Here is a 19,280-nt window from a genome sequence, read left to right on the forward strand (position 1 = left end):
GTTAAGTTGCTATTCCAGTGTTGGAGAGCCTATTCAGTACTGATACGAGTTGAGAAGGGAACTCAAGATGGGATGGTGTGTGAAGTTTCTATTACGGAGGGAGATGGAGATGTATTAGAGCAGTCTGCGCAGCTGTTATAGCCGCAGTGCCACGGTGATGCAGTGTGCAGCGTATCTGCCGAGAGGGCAGCAGATCTGGGTTCGAATCCTGGCCTTGGCACAAATTTTAATCCGTTCATTCGATCTGTATTCATTATGGTAGACAAAGTTGACATCTACATCTACATCTACATCTACATCTACATCTACATGGATACTCTGCAAATCAGATTGAAGTGCCTGGCAGAGGGTTCATCGAACCACCTTCACAGTTCTCTATTATTCCAACCTCGTATAGCGCACGGGAAGCCTTCGTCCCTTTTTAAGTTGATGTCAACAAAATATTTTCGCATTCGGAGGAGAAAGGTGGTGATTGGAATTTCGTGAGAAGATTCCGCCGCAACGAAAAACGCCTTTCTTTTAATGATGTCCATCCCAAATCCTGTATCATTTCTGTGACACTCTCTCCCATATTTCGCGATAATAAAAAACGTGCTGCCTTTCTTTGAACTTTTTCGATGTACTCAGTCAGCCCTATCTGGTACGGAACCCACACCGCGCAACAGTATTCTAAAAGTGGACGGACAAACGTAGTGTAGGCAATCTCCGTAGTAGATCTGTTACATTTTCAAGTGTCCTGCCAATAAAATGCAGTCTTTGGTTAGCCTTCTGCACAACAATATCTGTGTGTTCCTTTCCATTTAAATTGTTCGTAATGGTAATACCTAGGTATTTAGTTGGATTTACAGCTTTTAGATTAGACTGATTTATCGTGTAACCGAAGTTTAACGCGTTCCTTTTAGCACTCATGTGGATGACCTCACACATTTCGTTATTTACAGGCAACTGCCACTTTTCGCACTATTCCGATATTTCTTCTAAATCGTTTTGCCGTTTGTTTTGATCTTCTGGTGATTTAATTAGTCGATAAACAAGAGCGTCATCTGCAAACAACCGAAGACGGCTGCTCAGATTGTCTCCCAAATCGTTTATATAGATAAGGAACAGCAAACGGCCTATAACACTACCTTTCCGTCAATTACAACGAACTGTGACCTCTCTGCCAGGAAATCACAGATCCAGTCACAAAACTGAGACGATATTCCATAAGCACGGAATTTCACTACGAGCCGCTTGTGTGGTACAGTGTCAAAAGCCTTCCGGAAATCCAGAAATACGGAATCGATCTGAAATCCCTTGTCAATAGAATTAAGCACTTCATGTGAGTAAAGAGCCAGTTGTGTTTAACAGGAACGATGTTTTCTAAATCCATGTTGACTGTGTGTCAATAGGCCGTTTTCTTCGAGGTAATACATAATGTTCGAACACAATACATGTTCTAAAATCCTGCTGCATATCGACGTTAACGATATGGGACTGTAATTTAGTGGATTACTCCTACTACCTTTCTTGAATATTGGTGTGACCTGTGCAACTTTCCAGTCTTTGGGTATGGATCTTTCGTCGAGTGAACGGTTGTATACGATTGTTAAGTATGGAGCTAATCTCAAACATTGAAGTTTCATTTTGTTTTCTCCTCTCCTTCTACCTGCTTCACCTTTTTTTTTTTTTTTTTTTCTTTTTGTCAGGCGGTGTAAATTTCTATGTCCCTGGCCACAGTCCACATGCGAGTGGACGCGCACTCTGTTGCAAGTGCGGCACAACGCCGCCTCTGCGGGTGTTTATTTTTCTCGGTGGTGAATCCGCAGTCGCCACGGCTGCTACGCGGAGGCTGGGAGGCGGCGGCGGAAAGAGGCAGCGCCGGGTGACAGGCGGGCAGCACGCCCGCGACCAGGCTTTGTTTATTTTGCTACGCATGCCCCGCGGCTGTAAACAGAGGCGGCGCGTCGGGGGCGGCTCGCGCATGCGCACTGGCGCGGGGCGCGCCCGCCTTAATGGACAGCCACCGCCGCGGCTCGCCCAGTGCACGCAGTGCCGGCGACTAGACGCTACGCAACGCAACGCGAGCTACGTGTTCCCTCCCTAGGTCTGCGTCCCGACAGAAGCCATGAGCAGCAGCGGAGACGAAGCCGTCACCCCACCCACCGAACAGCAGCAGCAGGCGCGACGCCCCAGCCTCGCCTGTGCCGAGGAAAAGGTACGCCAAGTGCTGTCTCTTCCACTCACCGAGTCCGGCTGAGGCCGCCGAAACCACTGAGCGTGGTTGCAGTGGAGGAAGTACTCGAACGAGACTTTCTCTTATTTCTGTTTACACTTAGCGACTTGACTATTCTATACCTCCTTCTGGCACTGACGCGACTTCATTCTCCTCTATTCACTGATCGGTAACTACGAACGCAGACTGCTGTATAGTAGTTGAAATTTGATAATTATGTGCCTAATAATTCTCTTCCCAACCCATTCGACGACGTAGCGGCTAAAAAGCAATAATCAGTATGTCTCCTAATAAGCCTCTTTTTCCAGTTTTAGAAGTGTAATCCTCAGGTATATTAAATGTACCAGTGCTGAGCCTGTTCGCAAGTTTGCTGATCAAATCTTGTCGGGTCATCAGTCGAAAAAGGTACCAACCAGTTCCTCCCTCGTCGACTTCCCATAAAAGAGTGCGAGGATTCAACGAGTTTCCCAGTCATTTACACCTACATCTACATCCATACTCCGCAAGCCACCTGACGGTGTGTGGCGGAGGGTACCTTGAGTACCTCTATCGGTTCTCCCTTCTATTCCAGTCTCGTATTGTTCGTGGAAAGAAGGATTGTCGGTATGCTTCTGTGTCAGCTCTAATCTCTCTGATTTTATCCTCATGGTCTCTTCGCGAGATATACGTAGGAGGGAGCAATATACTGCTTGAATCTTCGGTGAAGGTATGTTCTCGAAACTTTAACAAAAGCCCGTACCGAGCTACTGAGCGTCTCTCCTGCAGATTCTTCCACTGGAGTTCTCCTGCAGATCCTTCCACTGGAGTTTATCTATCATCTCCGTAACGCTTTCGTGATTACTAAATGATCCTGTAACGAAGCGCGCTGCTCTCCGTTGGATCTTCTCTATCTCTTCTATCAACCCTATCTGGTACGGATCCCACACTGCTGAGCAGTATTCAAGCAGTGGGCGAACAAGCGTACTGTAACCTACTTCCTTTGTTTTCGGATTGCATTTCCTTAGGATTCTTCCAATGAATCTCAGTCTGGCATCTGCTTTACCGACGATCAACTTTATATGATCATTCCATTTTAAATCACTCCTAATGCGTACTCCCAGATAATTTATGGAATTAGCTGCTTCCAGTTGCTGACCTGCTATTTTGTAGCTAAATGATAAGGGATCTATCTTTCTATGTATTCGCCGCACATTACACTTGTCTACATTGAGATTCAACTGCCATTTCCTGCGCCATGCGTCAATTCGCTGCAGATCCTCCTGCATTTCAGTACAATTTTCCATTGTTACAACCTCTCGATATACCACAGAATCATCCTCAAAAAGCCTCAGTGAACTTCCGATGTCATCCACAAGGTCATTTATGTATACTGTGAATAGCAACGGTCCTATGACACTCCCCTGCGGCACACCTGAAATCACTATTACTTCGGAAGACTTCTCTCCATTGAGAATGACATGCTGCGTTCTTTTATCTAGGAACTCTTCAGTCCCAAGAATACACGAGTAGAAATGAGAGGAAATCTCGCACCACAACGATCGCATTACTCGGAAGATAACCCCAACAGATCTGTTTAATATGTGTAGAAAAAACAGTAAGGCTTAATCTTCAATTGGAGACGTTATTGCAACTAGCAGGACTGGGTCCCTGAACAGCTACGAATCGTGTCTGGCGATCCTCTTCGGGACTGCGCCATGTATTCAGCAAAGCCGGTTACATGGAAACCACGCGAACGATCTCAAGAATGATGCAGAAAATAATATATTTTCAACCGTCCTTTTTCCTATGAATACGTCTTCAGGAGCTTTTTTTGTAGTGAATCCAAGTCTAAAAATCACGTTATTCACTTCGTAATTCATGTGGTTTGTTCTGTCTTACGTGGTTTCTACCTAAATGCTCATTATTCACTGTCATAAAACATTCGAGTTTGGCTTAAGGCGGTAGTCTTCTTTGAATAATCCTTTTTGAAGGCATGAAAAATAGTGAATTTCGTGTTTTTTTTTTTCAAGTAAAACGGAAAGTAATGCTAAATCTGATGATGTAGTATTATTCCTTACTCTTTTGACTTCAAGAAACCATATTATTGTCCATACCGGACTCTCGCTGTAACCGCTGCACCAGGTGGAAGGATCCCTTACGGCCGGAACACTGATCATCGGCGAGAATTCCCGACGCCCTCTTATTGGACCTGATACAAAATAATTTTGCATGAATCATATTCAACATATTTTCTGTCAGCATACGTAGGATAGTTGGAAAATATTAAGTTATAACAAAAGATGAAGTGTTGCAAAAAATCTCATTTTCTTCGCCCAAAAAATCGAGACAAAAGAGTGCACCGAACATAGACTATTTAAGATACCGCAAAACGGCTTCGTACGCTTAGAGAGAATTGAATTTAGAATGCCGGCGTCAAATTCTGATCAAAATCTTATGTACCGTTCTCAAGCTATGTTTTCCGTCAATTTGAAAAATATGGTTAGGAGAAAAACGCTTTTGAACTTTTGGATTACAGAATGAGATTTTCACTCTGCAGCTGAGTGTGCGCTGATATGACACTTCCTGGCAGATTAAAACTGTGTGCCGGACCGAGACTCGAACTCGGGAACCTTTGCCTTTCGTGGACAAGTGCTCTAGTGGTAGAGCAAGTGGTAGAGCACTTGCCTGCGAAAGGCAAAGGTTCCCGAGTTCGAGTCTCGGTCCGGCACACAGTTTTAATCTGCCAGGAAGTTTTGGATTACATTTTGAGAAGTTGAACATACCTCTAGTCAGCGATCCCTGGACCTTACAACAGTCCATCCCGACCCAAATCGACGCCCTCCTCCAGCCTCTTCGTGACCAAGATGGTCCTGTGGGCCTCTTTGGAAGCTTTTTCATCCACTGTTCTGCTCACTCGATAAGCTTTTCGTCCGCTTTTGTGCAGTAGTTGTAACAGGCTTGTCCGGTCCCAGTTTCGAGTACTTCCATAATTTTACATAATGTAAGTTACGCCGTCGTTAAAATTACGTGCTGCAACATTGGCTGTAATCTAGACAATTTTTCACCCGCTGTGAATGGTTTACGGAGACACTTTTTCACACTTCGCATTGTAACTCGATAAAGGGGTTTCTGGTGAACTTGGGATGAACACAACACTAAAATAGATATTCCAGGCGACATTTAAAGCAGAAAAAAGAAAAAAACGCGGCATTTGCCTCAAGAGGTATCGGGAAACCACTGGAAACCTTAATCTGGATGGGCCGCCGGAGACTTGATCAGCCGTCTTCCAGAATGCGATTCCCGTACCATACAAGCACTGCGACACCGCGCTCGTTCTGAGACGAGCCCAATGTTACGGTAGTTCTATCTTTGTTTCGAAAAATTCCTGTGCAGTGAAGCACCATCGTACTGACAGATTCTCAAAGTGCCACTCAGGGCAATATTTCTGGTAGGACATTCATTCAAAGTGCGAATAGCAGGCCTCTGCCTCGGACCCTCAACGCGTACTTGAAGTGATCTGTAATGCCGTCGACGTCTGTTTACATAGTGCAAACTACGGACGTGCTGTATTACTAGCCTTAGATGCTGTGATTTTATCGAATGATTCAACAAAGGTACTGTCAAAAATCTCTCTCTCAAAAAAATGTTCAAATTTATGTGAAATCTTATGGGACTTAACTGCTAAGGTCATCTGTCCCTAAGCTTAAACACTACTTAACCTAAATTATCCTAAGGACAAACACACACACACACACACACACCCATGCCCGAGGGAGGACTCGAATCTCCGCCGGGACCAGCCGCGCAGTCCATGACTGCAGCGCCTTAGCTCGGCAAAATCTCTCTCTCTTTGTGAAGCGAAGCTAGACCGGGCGATGATTAAGACAGTGGACTCGTATCTGAGAGAATGGAATGTAAATCCATTCTATCATCCCGAGTACGTTTCTCTACGATTTCCATAAGCCACGTCAGATTGGGGTAGTTCTTTCAACGAAGAGACCACCTGATCCGTCCCTTGTACTTTTCCACCCTGTTACTAATTGTCTCGGTATCGACGAAAGTTAAATTGAAACTTACTTTTCTTCAATTTAAAACAATAAAACTTCACCCGAAGTGTGTGCAAATGCTGACAGTGTTTTGCTATAACCAATGTTCCCAATTACGTCCTTAAACGTATCTGATTATCATGTTATTAAATTCCTCTATGATGGTCTTCCTCGTGCCATCTCTTGTTTATGACGTTGGAAAAGTTGTGCAATAAATTTAAATGACGATTCACTTGTAGAGTATATCTTCCTGAGTGTGCTATGGAGTAGAACCGGCCGCGGTGGCCGAGCGGTTCTAGGCGCTTCAGTCCAGAACCGCGCGACTCCTACGGTCGCAGTTTCGAATCCTGCCTCGAGATTGGATGTGTGTGATGTCCTTAGGTTACTTAGGCTTAAGTAGTTCTAAGTTCTAGGGCACTGATGACCTCAGATGTCAAGTCCCATAGTGCTCAGAGCCATTTGAACCATTTGCTGTGGAGTGCGTCTCTTTCTTAATTGCTTCTAACATAAAGGATGTCATTTATTGTGATGCGTATCTTAAAGTCAGAAAGCGATTGAGAATATGTTGTTGACAAGATCAGTTTCCTTTAACTACGTGCCACAGCTTTCTCATGAAACAGGTACGACCAGTTCAGAGCATTCGTGTTGTGCTATTAATAGTCTTGACTTTTGCTCATGCGTGGCTGTGCAACGTCGCTGTGACATTGTTAGCGGCGCCTCGAAGGCCGGACGTTCGATGCGCTATCTACCGGTAGAGGCTTTAATCGACTCTGCTTCTCGCTCTGTGTTGTGCGTGAGGATGCATTTGTGTGTTGCTCCTGTATTGTGTGAGATCCATTTTTTATACTTTTTCCTTCTTCATCAACAAACTATTCAGCAGCGTTGTTCTACATTTACAATCATACTCCGCAAGCAACCGCACGGTGTATGAAGGATGGTACCCTGTACCACTAGTTTTTTCCTTTCCTGTTCTACTCGCAAACAGAGCGAGGGAGAAAGACGACCGTCCGTGTGCCTCCGTTTAAGCCCTATTTTTTCGTATCTTACCTTCGTTGCCCTTAAGCGAAATGTATGTCGGTGGCAGTAGAATCGTTCTGAAGTCAGCTTCAAAAGCCGGTTCTGTAAATTTTCTCCTCAATGTTCCTCGAACGAAACGTCGTCTTCCCTCCAGGAATTTCCTTTTGAGATCCCGAAGCATCTCCATAACACTTGCAAGTTGTTCGAACCTACTAGCAACAAATCTATCAGCCTGCCTCTGAATTCCTTTAATCCGACCTCATACATATCCCAAACAATAGAGCAGTAATCAAGAACTGATCGCACTAGCGCCCTATATGCGGCCTCCTTTACAGATGAACTACAGTTTTCTAAGATTCTCCCAATAAAGTGGACAATTCTTCTTCCCAGTCACAATGCTCACACGTTCGTTCCATTTCATATCGCTTTGCAACTTTGCGCCCAGTTATTTAAACGACGTGACTGTGTGAACCAGGACACTATTAATGCTGTAGCCGAACATTTTGTTTCTCCTACTCCTCCGCAGTAAGCTAAATATTTCTACATTTAGAATCAGTTGCCATTCTTCACACCAACTAGAAACTATGTTTAAGTCATGTTGTGTCTTCCTACAGTCAATCGAAGTCGCCACCGTCCGGTACACCACAGTACCATCAGCAGGCAATCGCAGAGTGCTGCCCATCCTGCTTGTCCGATCGTTTACGTAGGCTGTATAGAAAATAGTAGAAGTCCTTATTGTATCTTTTAACTACACTACTCGCCATTAAAATCGCTACACCAAGAAGAAATGCAGATGATCAACGGGTATTCATTGGACGAATATATTATACTAGAACTGACATGTGATTACATTTTCACGCAATTTGGGTGCATAGATCCTAAGAAATCAGTTCCCAGAACAACCACCTCTGGCCGTAATAACGGCCTTGATACGTATGGGCATTGAGTCAAACAGAGCTTGCATGGCGTGTACAGGTACAGCTGCCCATGCAGCTTCAACACGATACCACAGTTTATCATGAGTAGTGACTGGCGTATTGTGACGAGCCAGTTGCTCGGCCACCACTGACCAGACGTTTTCAGTTGGTAAGAGATCTGGAGATTGTGCTAGCCAGGGCAGCAGTCGAACATTTTCTGTCTCCAGAAAGGCCCGTACAGGACCTGCAACATTAGGTCGTGTATTATCCTGCTGAAATGTAGGGTTTCGCAGGGATCGAATGAAGGGTAGAGCTACGGGTCGTAACACATCTGAAATGTAACGTCCACTGTTCAAAGTGCCGTCAATGCGAACAAGAGGTGACCGAGACGTGTAACCAATGGCACCCCTTCACGCCGGGTGATACGCCAGTATGGCGATGACGAATACACGCTTCCAATGTGCGTTCATCGCGATGTCGCCAAACTCGGATGTGACCACCATGATGCTGTAAACAGAACCTGGTTTCATCCGAATATATGACGTTTTGCCATTCGTGCACCCAGGTTCGTTGTTGAGTACACCATCGCAGGCGCTCCTGTCTGTGATGCACCGTCAAGGGTGACCGGAGCTATGGTCTCCGAGCTGATAGTCCATGCTGCTGCAAACGTCGTCGAACTGTTCGTGCAGATGGTTGTTGTCTTGCAAACGTCCCCATCTGTTGACTCAGGGATCGAGACGTGGCTGCACGATGCGTTACAGCCATGCGGATAAGATGCCTGTCATCTCGACTGCTAATGATACGAGGCCGTTGTGATCCAGTACGGCGTTCCGTATTACCCTTCTGAATCCACCGATTCCGTATTCTGTTAACAGTAATTGGATCTCGACCAACGCGAGCAGCAATGCAGTGATACGATAAACCGCAATCGCGATAGGCTACAATCCGACGTTTATCAAAGTCGGAAACGTGATGGTACGCATATGTCCTCCTTACACGAGGCATCACAACAACGTTTTACCAGGTAACGCCTGTCAACTGCTGTTTGTGTATGAGAAATCGATTGGAAACTCTCCTCATGTCAGCACGTTGTAGGTGTCGCTACCGGCGCCAACCTTGTGTGAATGCTCTAAAAAGTTAATCATTTGCATATCACAGGATAATCTTCCTGTCGGTTAAATTTCTTTTGCGTTTTCTCTTTACCTACTGAAAGACGCATGAGTTGTATAATTCAATACCTGGGATACATTCTAAATTGCTATCCATACAAAGACCTTCATAAATTTACTAATATCGTATTTTCTGTGCAAGTGCGCTTCTGCGGGGTTGCACGCTGATCTACATCTACATCCATACTCCGCAAGCCACCTGACGGTGATGCTGATATACACTTACAGGGATGAGGAAGAAGGGCAGATACATTGATAAGACAAAAAATTATGACCATAAGCTTTAGAGCGTGTTGGCCCCCCTTTGGAACGCACACCTGAAGTTCTGCGTGACACGGATTCAACAAATCCTTCGTAGATTTCCAGAGGTTTATGGCACCAGATGTCTACGGTCAGGTGACGGAATTCCCGTAATTAGAGCCGGTGGTCTGTGGCCGTCGAGATGACGGTCTATAGCGTCCCAGATGTATTCCATCGGGTTCAGATTTGGCGTATTTGTTAGCGAACGCATCAACGTGAGTTCACCATCGTGTTCCCCAAACCAATGTAGCGCGAGTCTGATCTTGTGACTCGTACAGTTATACTCCTGGGACATGCTACCGCCATCGGGACAGACGCCAAGCATGAAGGGATGCAGGTAGCCCACAGCTGTGTTCAAACAGTCCATAGCTTGTCAGGGCTCCTTCGGTAACTACACTACCGGCCATTAAAATTGCTACACCACGAAGATGACGTCATACAGACGCGAAATTTAACCGACAGGAAGAAGATGCTGTGATATGCAAATGATTAACTTTTCAGAGCATTCACACAAGGTTGGCGCCGGTAGCGACACCTACAACGTGCTGACATGAGGAGAGTTTCCAACCGATTTTTCATACACAAACAGCAGTTGACTGGCGTTGCCTGGTGAAACACTGTTGTCATGCCTCGTGTAAGGAGGAGAAATGTGCACCACCACGTTTCCGACTTTGATAAAGGTCGGAATGTAGCTTATCGCGATTGCGGTTTATCGTATCGCGATATTGCTACTCGCGTTGGTCGAGATCCAATGACTGTCAGCAGAATACGGAATCGGTGGGTTCAGGAGGATAACACGGAACGCCGTGCTGGATCCCAACGGCCTCGTATCATTAGCAGTTGAGATGACAGGCATCTTATACGCATGGCTGTAACGCATCGTGCAGCCACGTCTCCATTCCTGAGTTAACAGATGGGGACGTGACAACAACCATCTACACGAACAGTTCGACGACGTTTGCAGCAGCATGGACTATCAGCTCGGAGACCATGGCTCCGGTTACCCTTGACGTTGCATCACGCACAGGAACGACTGCGATGGCGTACTCACCGACGAACCTGGGTGCACGAATGGCAAAATTTCATTTTTTCGGATGAATCCAGGTTCTGTGTACAGCATCATGATGGTCGCATCCGTGTTTGGCGACATCGCGGTGAACGCACATTCGAAGCGTGTATTCGTCATCGCCATACTGGCGTATCACCCGGCGTGAAGGGGTGCCATTGGTTACACGTCTCGGTCACCTCTTGTTCGCATTGACGACACTTTGAAAAGTGAACGTTACATTTCAGATGTGTTACGACCCATGGCTCTACCCTTCATTCGATTCCTGCGGACCCTACATTTCAGCAGGATAATGCACAGCAGCATGTTGCAGGTCCTGTACAGGCCTTTCTGGATACAGAAAATGTTCGACTGCTGCCCTGGCTAGCACATTCTCCAGATCTCTCACCAATTGAAAACGTCTGGTCAATGGTGGCCGAGCAACTAGCTCGTGACAATACGCCAGTCACTACTCTTGATGAACTGTGGTATCGTGTTGAAGCTGCATGGGCAGCTGTACCTGCACACGCCATCCAAGCTCTGTTTGACTCAATGCCCAGACGAATCAAGGCCGTTATTACGGCCAGAGGTGGTTGTTCTGGGAACTGATTTCTCAGGATCTATGCACCCAAATTGCGTGAAAATGTAATCATTTGTCAGTTGTAGTATAATATATTTGTCCAATGAATACCCGTTGATCATCTTCATTTCCTTTTGGTGTAGCAATTTTAATGGCCAGTAGTGTACTACATGTCCCAAGTGAGCTCCGATTAATGTCCTCCGAAAGCATAAAAGTACGCCTCCATGGACCTGTGTCCGTGGCGGGGTACATGTTTCGAACAGCCGTTCGTCTGGATGACGGCATATTCGTACACGACCATCGACCTGCTGCGAGAAGAAACTTGAGTCATCCCACCGGGTGACACGTTTCCACTGATCCAGGGTCCAGTGTCTACGGTCCCGTGCCCACTGTAAAAGTAACTGACAATGACGTTGCGTCGTGCACGTTGGAGCACGTGGGGGGTCAGCTGCTGCGGAACCGCATGTTCAACACTGTGTGCTGGGCGGCACCACCGTTGCACAATGTCGTCAGATCGGCCATTATCGGCGTCTACGTCGCATTACAGAGTGGACAGGCCCCGACGTCCATGTTCTGCAATGAGATGTGGACGTCCAACACCTTGCCACCTGCTCTTGCCGTCACCGTCCTTCAGCCACTTTGCACAGACGCCTACTAGCCTGGTCGTTTCCGATATGCTCGTTCCCAGGTGCCGAGGATTGGAAAGCGAAACAACTCTCTAATCTCTCCTTCCGTATCGAAGAAAATGGTTCAAATGGCTCTGAGCACTATGGGACTTAACTGCTGAGGTCATCAGTCCCCTAGAATTTAGAACTACTTAAACCTAACTAACCTAAGGACATCACACACATCCATGCCAGAGGCAGGATTCGAACCTGCGACCTTAGCGGTCGCGCGGTTCCAGACTGAAGCGCCTAGAACCGTTCGGTCACACCGGCCGGCCCGTATCGAAGAGAATATGTTTCATCTCCCAGGCTTTCATGTCATAATACGTGTACTGAATTACACCCTTATTGTTACTGACCCAATTAACGAGTTATGGGCAGTCTGTAACGTGTAATTCTCCCATATAAAACGATTTAGAAAAAATATCTGAATGGTGTGAAAAGTGGAAGTTGACTCTAAATAACGAAAAGTGTGAGATCATCCACATGAGTGCTAAAAGGAACTCGTTAAACTTAGGTTACACGATAAATCAGTCTTATCTAAAAGCCGTAAATTCAACTAAATACCTAGGTATTACAATTACGAACAACTTAAATTGGAAAGAACACATAGAAAATGTTTATTGGCAGGACACTTAGAAAATGTAACAGACCTACTAAGGAGACTGCCTACACTACGCTTGTCCGTCCTCTTTTAGAATACTGCTGCGCGGTGTGGGATCCTTACCAGATAGGACTGACAGAGTACATCGAAAAAGTTCAAAGAAAGGTAGCACGTTTTGTATTATTGCGAAATATTGGAGAGAATGTCACAGAAATGATGCAGGATTGGGGCTGGAAATCATTTTAAAAAGGCGTTTTTCGTTGCGACGGAATCTTCTCACGAAATTCCAATCACCAATATTCTCCTCCGAATGCGAAAGTATTTTGTTGACACCGACCTACATAGGGAGAAACGATCATCACGATAAAATAAGGGAAATCAGAGCACGTACGGAAAGATATAGGTGTTCATTCTTTCCGCGCTCTATACTAGATTGGAATAATAGAGAATTGTGAAGGTGGTTCGATGAACCCTCTGCCAGGCACTTAAATGTGATTTGCAGAGTATCCATGTAGATATTCCTAGCTTTAGTGCATAGTTTCATGCCTGGAAGTCGTCTGTGACATGTCTGAATTCCGATTTTTAAAATTACACATTTTCCTGTTGCAAAGGATATCTTTCGTTCCAAAAAGGCTGTTACGGCTTTTCTCTTACAACTAATCACGTGTATCTGATGTCATCTCCCAGTTTTCTCTTACATAGCTGCCAAAGAATGTAATTTTTGTTCCGCTTTTCCAGAGGCTTTGCTCTTGCTAATGACCAATATTGTAGCTAGTGTACTACTACGGCTTAAGCATCAGCTTTTTCAATGACAGTGGAAACGATTTACATAGAGGATGCATCCAGAGAACCAGCCAGTGAAACTGATTAGTGGGGGACATACAATAAAAAGAAAACTAGTAACTCATGGAAAAATTTGCAATGATGTTGTCTGAAGACGATGCTAACAGAGGGAAACAAATATCGTGTTAACTAGCACCTATAAATCCATTGAATATTTCTTAAGAAGGAACCACAGACATATCTCTGATACAAATCAGAAGAAAAGCCCATATGAGCCAACCAAAAGAAAGTCTTATTTCACATCTCTCTCTCTCTCTCTCTCTCTCTCTCTCTCTCTCTCTCTCTCTCACACACACACACACACACACACTCACTCACTCACTCACTCTCTCTGTCTGTCTGTCTATCTGTCTCTCTCTCTCTCTCTCTCTCTCTCTCATCTTCTGATTATTTCGGTGCGGCCCGCCACCATTCTTCTCTTGTGACAACGTCTTCATCTCAGAGCGTTACTTGAACCGTGCAATTATGGTCAGTGAAATTTTAGAAGAGTCTAACGACATATATTATAGTCACGACATTGCTGCTAACTCCTCAATTATTTATCGGATGTATTCCAATATGTCTTCCCCTACATTTTTTTCCACCTGCAGCTCCCACTAGTCCCATGGAAGCTATGTCTTAACACATTCCTGTCCTTCCTTGTTATCAGTCTTATAAATATGTTCCTTTATTTGCCAGTTCTGCGGAGAAATTCCTCATTCCTTATCAAATATGTGCACCTAATTTTCAACAATCTTCTATAGCACCACATCTCAAACGCTTAGATTCTCTTTTCCCGTTTTTTCACAGCCCATATTTCACTACCAAACAATGCTACGCTGCAAACATACATTCTCAGTAATCCTTCAGTGGCTCCACTTTATTATGGAAGCCCCGTTGCAAGAGTTTTCGTGCTTGAATTGGTCGTATTAGCACAGACCTAATGAAGACATTCAAACCAGTTAACCATTAAATTCGACTGCTAATACAGAATTCCAGGATTCAGTTTCCTATATCTTAAGTCCGCCGCCGGGTTTTTCAGTCTGTATGTGAAGACTAATATCAGGAATTAATGTAGGGATTTTGATACGATTTTCACTAATAGAGAGACGGATGCACGAGGAAGGTTTGCGTACATAATTCATTATCATTACGCCAGACAATTCATCCAGTCGTAGATATTTACTGCTACCAGTGCGAAGCCTAGGCGTGTCGCTAGTCTTAATAATTTCAGGAGAAAAGCCAAATGACCTCTTAACGCCAACGCTCAATGCTCGCTCACTCCTGTGAAATCGAAGGCAATTCTTCTCTAATGAGACAACGAGTAAGCACCAACTAACGAAACGACATTCACATGACCTCTAGTACAGAATATTTTTGCTTTATGATCTGCGCATGGAGTGGATATGAGACCTACCATAAACAGTTAAATACGAAAATAATTATGCAGAATCATTGTATGACCGGTGAAATTTAAGTAGTCTTTTCTCAAAACAATATTTACGACACGTAAATGGAAATAAGCATTAAATAACACGAAGTACACTCTTGTCTCCACCACATTATTGGATATTGAGGCCCCACTTCGCAAAAATTAATTATGTTTTTCGTGGCAGTCACAAGTGGCAGTCAGTAGATTTCGTTGACAAACCAATAAAACCTGAAAAACTAAATTTCAAGAGTCACTGTTTCCCCTGCAGGCAATGCCTACTCTCACTAAAAATTAATTAGTTAAATATGGACACTATAGTCCTACAACCACTAATAACTTCTACAAATCTTTGTAATAGCTGAGCATTACACGTTCCCCTACGAAAGAAAACAATGGAGACGCCGCATTACATTCAATAGAAGTTTCATTGGGAAGTGGTAAAATAAGCTGAAAGGAAGGATTATTAGAATTTAACGCCACACCGACAAGCAGGTAATCGAAGATGTACCTCGGAAAGATCAGTGGTGCAAAAGGAATGTTTCTAAAGCATCCATCCAAGCATTCGCCGTAATCGAATGCAAGTCCATGAGATGGGCAGCACAAGTAAATGAGAAACTTAATTTCGTATAAAGAAATTGTGTAGTTAATGACGTATCAGCATTTGAGTGTAAGACGACGAAGAAAGTGAAAGCAGTCAGAGTGGAGAGATTACACGAATATTGATTTTAGTAGGAGTTTGTGTTACAAAACGACTAATGATTCTGGCATCCGGAAGAATTGCCTCATATTCTGTGGATCTTAGAGCTCATAGTATTACTACAGAAATACAGTCAAATGAGAAGCTAAGTTTCTTAGTGAGTTAATACTGCGCGGCAGCACGCTGAAAGACGAGCTCACAACTTTGCACGTCAGCTGAATAAAGGTTATCTTGCAAGGACACTGTCTGGTAGTTGTTACATAACGAACGTTTGTTGTATTGTCACAAAATTCCATTGCTATCACTTGCAATAGAAGCAGAACAGTCTGTCTGTATGTTAAGCATTCAGTAAATTAAGAGTTTAAGGCCCGAAAAGTAGGCTTAAATTGAAGGAGGAAATAGAAAAAGTTAAGAAGAATAGAAGGGGATGTTATTGATATTAAATAGCGTGTTGTGCAGCTCTTCGTTAGACACACAAACACTCACTGACAGACACGAACACGGACACGAAGGAATAGATACAAACGTGAAGTAAAGCAAAGGCGAATGTGAGAATCACCATTTTATAACAAAAAAAGATAAATGTGATCAAAATATGATTATAGTAAAACATCGTAAGTTACAAAGAGAATACTATTGAACCTCGAGCAGGTATAACACATATTAATGTCTACAGCGCAACGTTTCGTAAAAATAAATCGAAATATGAGGAAAAAAGAGATGAGTGACTCTTTTGGCAACGGTTCAATTTCACCTCCGTTGTCAAATAAACACTTTATTATGGTTCTCGGACTGGATGAAAGCACATTGGCACTTTTACTGAAAAATCACACGTGACACTTTAACAACCGATTTACGCCTACACTTGTATTTACAAGCGCTATAGACTGCCATTAAGAAAAGGACATCGTTCCATTGACAAAAATGTCAGTAGACAAAAGTTATACGTGGACCAACCTAGCATCAAAATACTTGGCGTGGACTACCAACTACACTGACGGAAAAAAATCGTAAAACAAAAAAATAATTAACGTAGAGTAATTGAATTTCGCGAATACATTTCTCTGGGTAACATATGTAAACGATTAACATTACACGATCACAAGTATATGAAAGCGTGAGGTAAGCCAGATGTGAAATGCTGGTAGAATAATAAGCGGGGCAACCGCCACAATGTTACATTCATGCAAACGTGCATGCACGGTGGTGAACAGGTTGGATATTAGTTTGCGGGATGAAGTTCCAGACCTGCTGCACTTGATCCGTCAGTACAGGATCAGTTAATTCATCTTGTGGATGACGCTGTAGTTGTTGTCCGATGACGTCCCATATGAACTCGTTTGGAGGCAGACCTGGTGATGGAGCAGGCCAGGGCAACAAGTCGCCACTCTGTAGAGCATGTTGGGTTACAACAGCGGCATGTGAGTGAGTGTTATCCTGTTTGATAACACCCCTTGGAATGCTGTTCACGGCCGGCCGGAGTGGCCGTGCGGTTCTAGGCGCTGCAGTCTGGAACCCAGCGACCGCAACGGTCGCAGGTTCGAATCCTGCCTCTGGCATGGATGTGTGTGATGTCGTTAGGTTAGTTAGGTTTAATTAGTTCTAAGTTCTAGGCGCCTGATGACCTCAGAAGTTAAGTCGCATAGTGCTCAGAGCCATTTTTAGCCAATGCTGCTCACGAGTGGCAGCGCAACAGGTTGAATCACCAGACTAGCGTAGAATTTTGCAGTCATGGTGAGTGGGATAACCACAAGAGTGCTACGCTGTGATAGGAAATCGCACCCGAGACGATAGCCCTAGATGTAGGTCCAGTGTATCTAGGACGCAGACAGGTTGGTTGCAAGCACTCAACTAGCTTCCTACTAACCAACAAAGAGTCAACACTGGCGCCAAGGCAGAACCAACTTTCATCGGGAAACACAGCAGACGTTCATCCTACCCTCCAATGAGCTCTCGCTTGACACCACTGAAATCGCAAATGGTGGCTGTCCGGGACCAGTGAAATGCACGCCACATGGCGTCTGGATCGGAGGCTCGGAGCTGTCGTTGAAGTAACCGATTAGTAACAGTTCCTTCTGCCATTGTGGTGCCAACTGCTTCTCACATTGCTGCTGCAGATGTAGTGACGATGCGCCAAAGCTATACGCCGAACACGATGGTTTTCCCTCTCGGTAGTGCCACGTGGCCGTCCGGAGGCTGATTATTGGCCACATTCCTGCCAAGTCTTTCGGCAGTGTCGTACAAGGTATATTGAGCTTCTCATAGCCCTATTACACGACCTCGTTCGAACGCAGTAAGGTGTAAATAATGGCGTTTTTGTCGCCTTAAAGGCATTCTTGACTAACATGAAGTCAACACGTCCAATCGCAAAGGTAAATAACGATCACGATCGTTACAGCGTATATTTAAAGCAAATCTGACTTGTTAGCGCCACTCTTATGCCACTGGCGTGAAAACTGAATAGAAATCATCTTCCAGATTTAGAAACATGCCTACCAACTTTCGTTTATGTCTCACAAGTTCTCCTTGGTGCTGCGATCAGCGCATTAGGGATATTCACACTATGTGGCACAGTTTGTATGTCACAAAGTATGTTTAGTCCAGATTTGCTTCTAAGACCTATCGACGACGACGTCATTAGAGATGAAAACACAGTCTGGGATTATACAAGGACTTAGTGGAATATCAGCACTTGGCCGAAGCGATCTCCTGAATTTTCAATAGAATTCACACTGTGGTGTGTTGTTCTTTGAGGCTTGCCGCTGCTTCGCTTATGAAGTGCACGAGGAAACTTTTCTATGTCAGGACTTTAGGCTTAAAATTTTAGTGAATATAAATAACGTAATATTGAAAAATCCTGATTCACTGCAGATGACAAATGGAGCAAAGTATCAAATGGTTCAAGTGCCTCTGAGCACTATAGGACTTAACATCTGAGGTCATCAGTCCCCTAGAACTTAGAACTACTTAAACCTAACTAACCTAAGGACATCACACACATCCATGCCCGAGGCAGGATTCGAACCTGCGTCCGTAGCGGTCGCGCGGTTCCAGACTGAAGCGCCTAGAACCGCTCGGTCACAACGGCCGGCGAGCAAAATATCAGCTGTACTGCAGATCAGGCGCATAAACATCAGTACATGATACGAAGCTATATACTTTTTTCTGTTGATAGTGTTATAAATGAAGGGCTTATTTCAATAGTGGTACAAGTCCACTTCTGTTCATTCTGAGATACAGAGTCCTAAAGTTAAATGAGCGCTGAACAATTTGCAGTTGAGATACTAGAAATATTCAAGCATATGGCTTCTTGCTAGAGATGAACCTTTCTTTCTATTTGTTTGGACCATTAATGTCAGAAGCATTATATACAGGTAAGTGGAGGTAATGGACTTGTACCACTATTGAAATAAGCCCTTCAAATGTAAGTACATTAATTTCAGAACTGTGTATACTACCAGGCCAAATCTATTTACATTTTATTTGACAGAACGTAAATGAACCCTATGACAAAGGTGTAACTTTACATAAAGATGTTTGCGTGTTCAACAAGAAGAAGAATTTGTGTTTGCTGAAGACGGACCGTTCAGTAAGTAATGCAACACTGAAAGCAGGTTGGTTTTATTCACGGTTCCCGTACGCCACATTATTTCCCACTCTTTTGGCTACAAAACGGTATCTTCACGGCACCTTACTGGAAGGGCCTATATGCCACATACTATCACTCATACTGGTCGACTTCTGGGTCAATGTCTTGCTGCATCAATAACTCCCAAACATCCACGTGCTGCT

The 19,280-nt window shown here is 44.3% G+C and overlaps 1 protein-coding gene across 2 annotated transcripts in view; it reads left to right on the forward strand.

Annotated features, from left to right (window-relative positions):
• The first annotated feature begins 2,026 nt into the window (after positions 1-2,026).
• LOC124794680 (uncharacterized protein ZK1073.1) overlaps positions 2,027-19,280 on the forward strand; it is a 611,492-nt gene continuing 594,238 nt past the window's right edge. For both annotated transcript variants that reach the window (XM_047258222.1, XM_047258223.1), the window contains exon 1: positions 2,027-2,197. In XM_047258222.1, coding sequence (XP_047114178.1) covers positions 2,108-2,197 — 90 coding nt within the window. In that variant the 5' untranslated portion in view covers positions 2,027-2,107. The remainder of the gene's footprint in view (positions 2,198-19,280) is intronic.

Source organism: Schistocerca piceifrons, chromosome 4, assembly GCF_021461385.2.
Source record: "Schistocerca piceifrons isolate TAMUIC-IGC-003096 chromosome 4, iqSchPice1.1, whole genome shotgun sequence".
Taxonomy (NCBI): Eukaryota; Metazoa; Arthropoda; class Insecta; order Orthoptera; family Acrididae; genus Schistocerca; species Schistocerca piceifrons.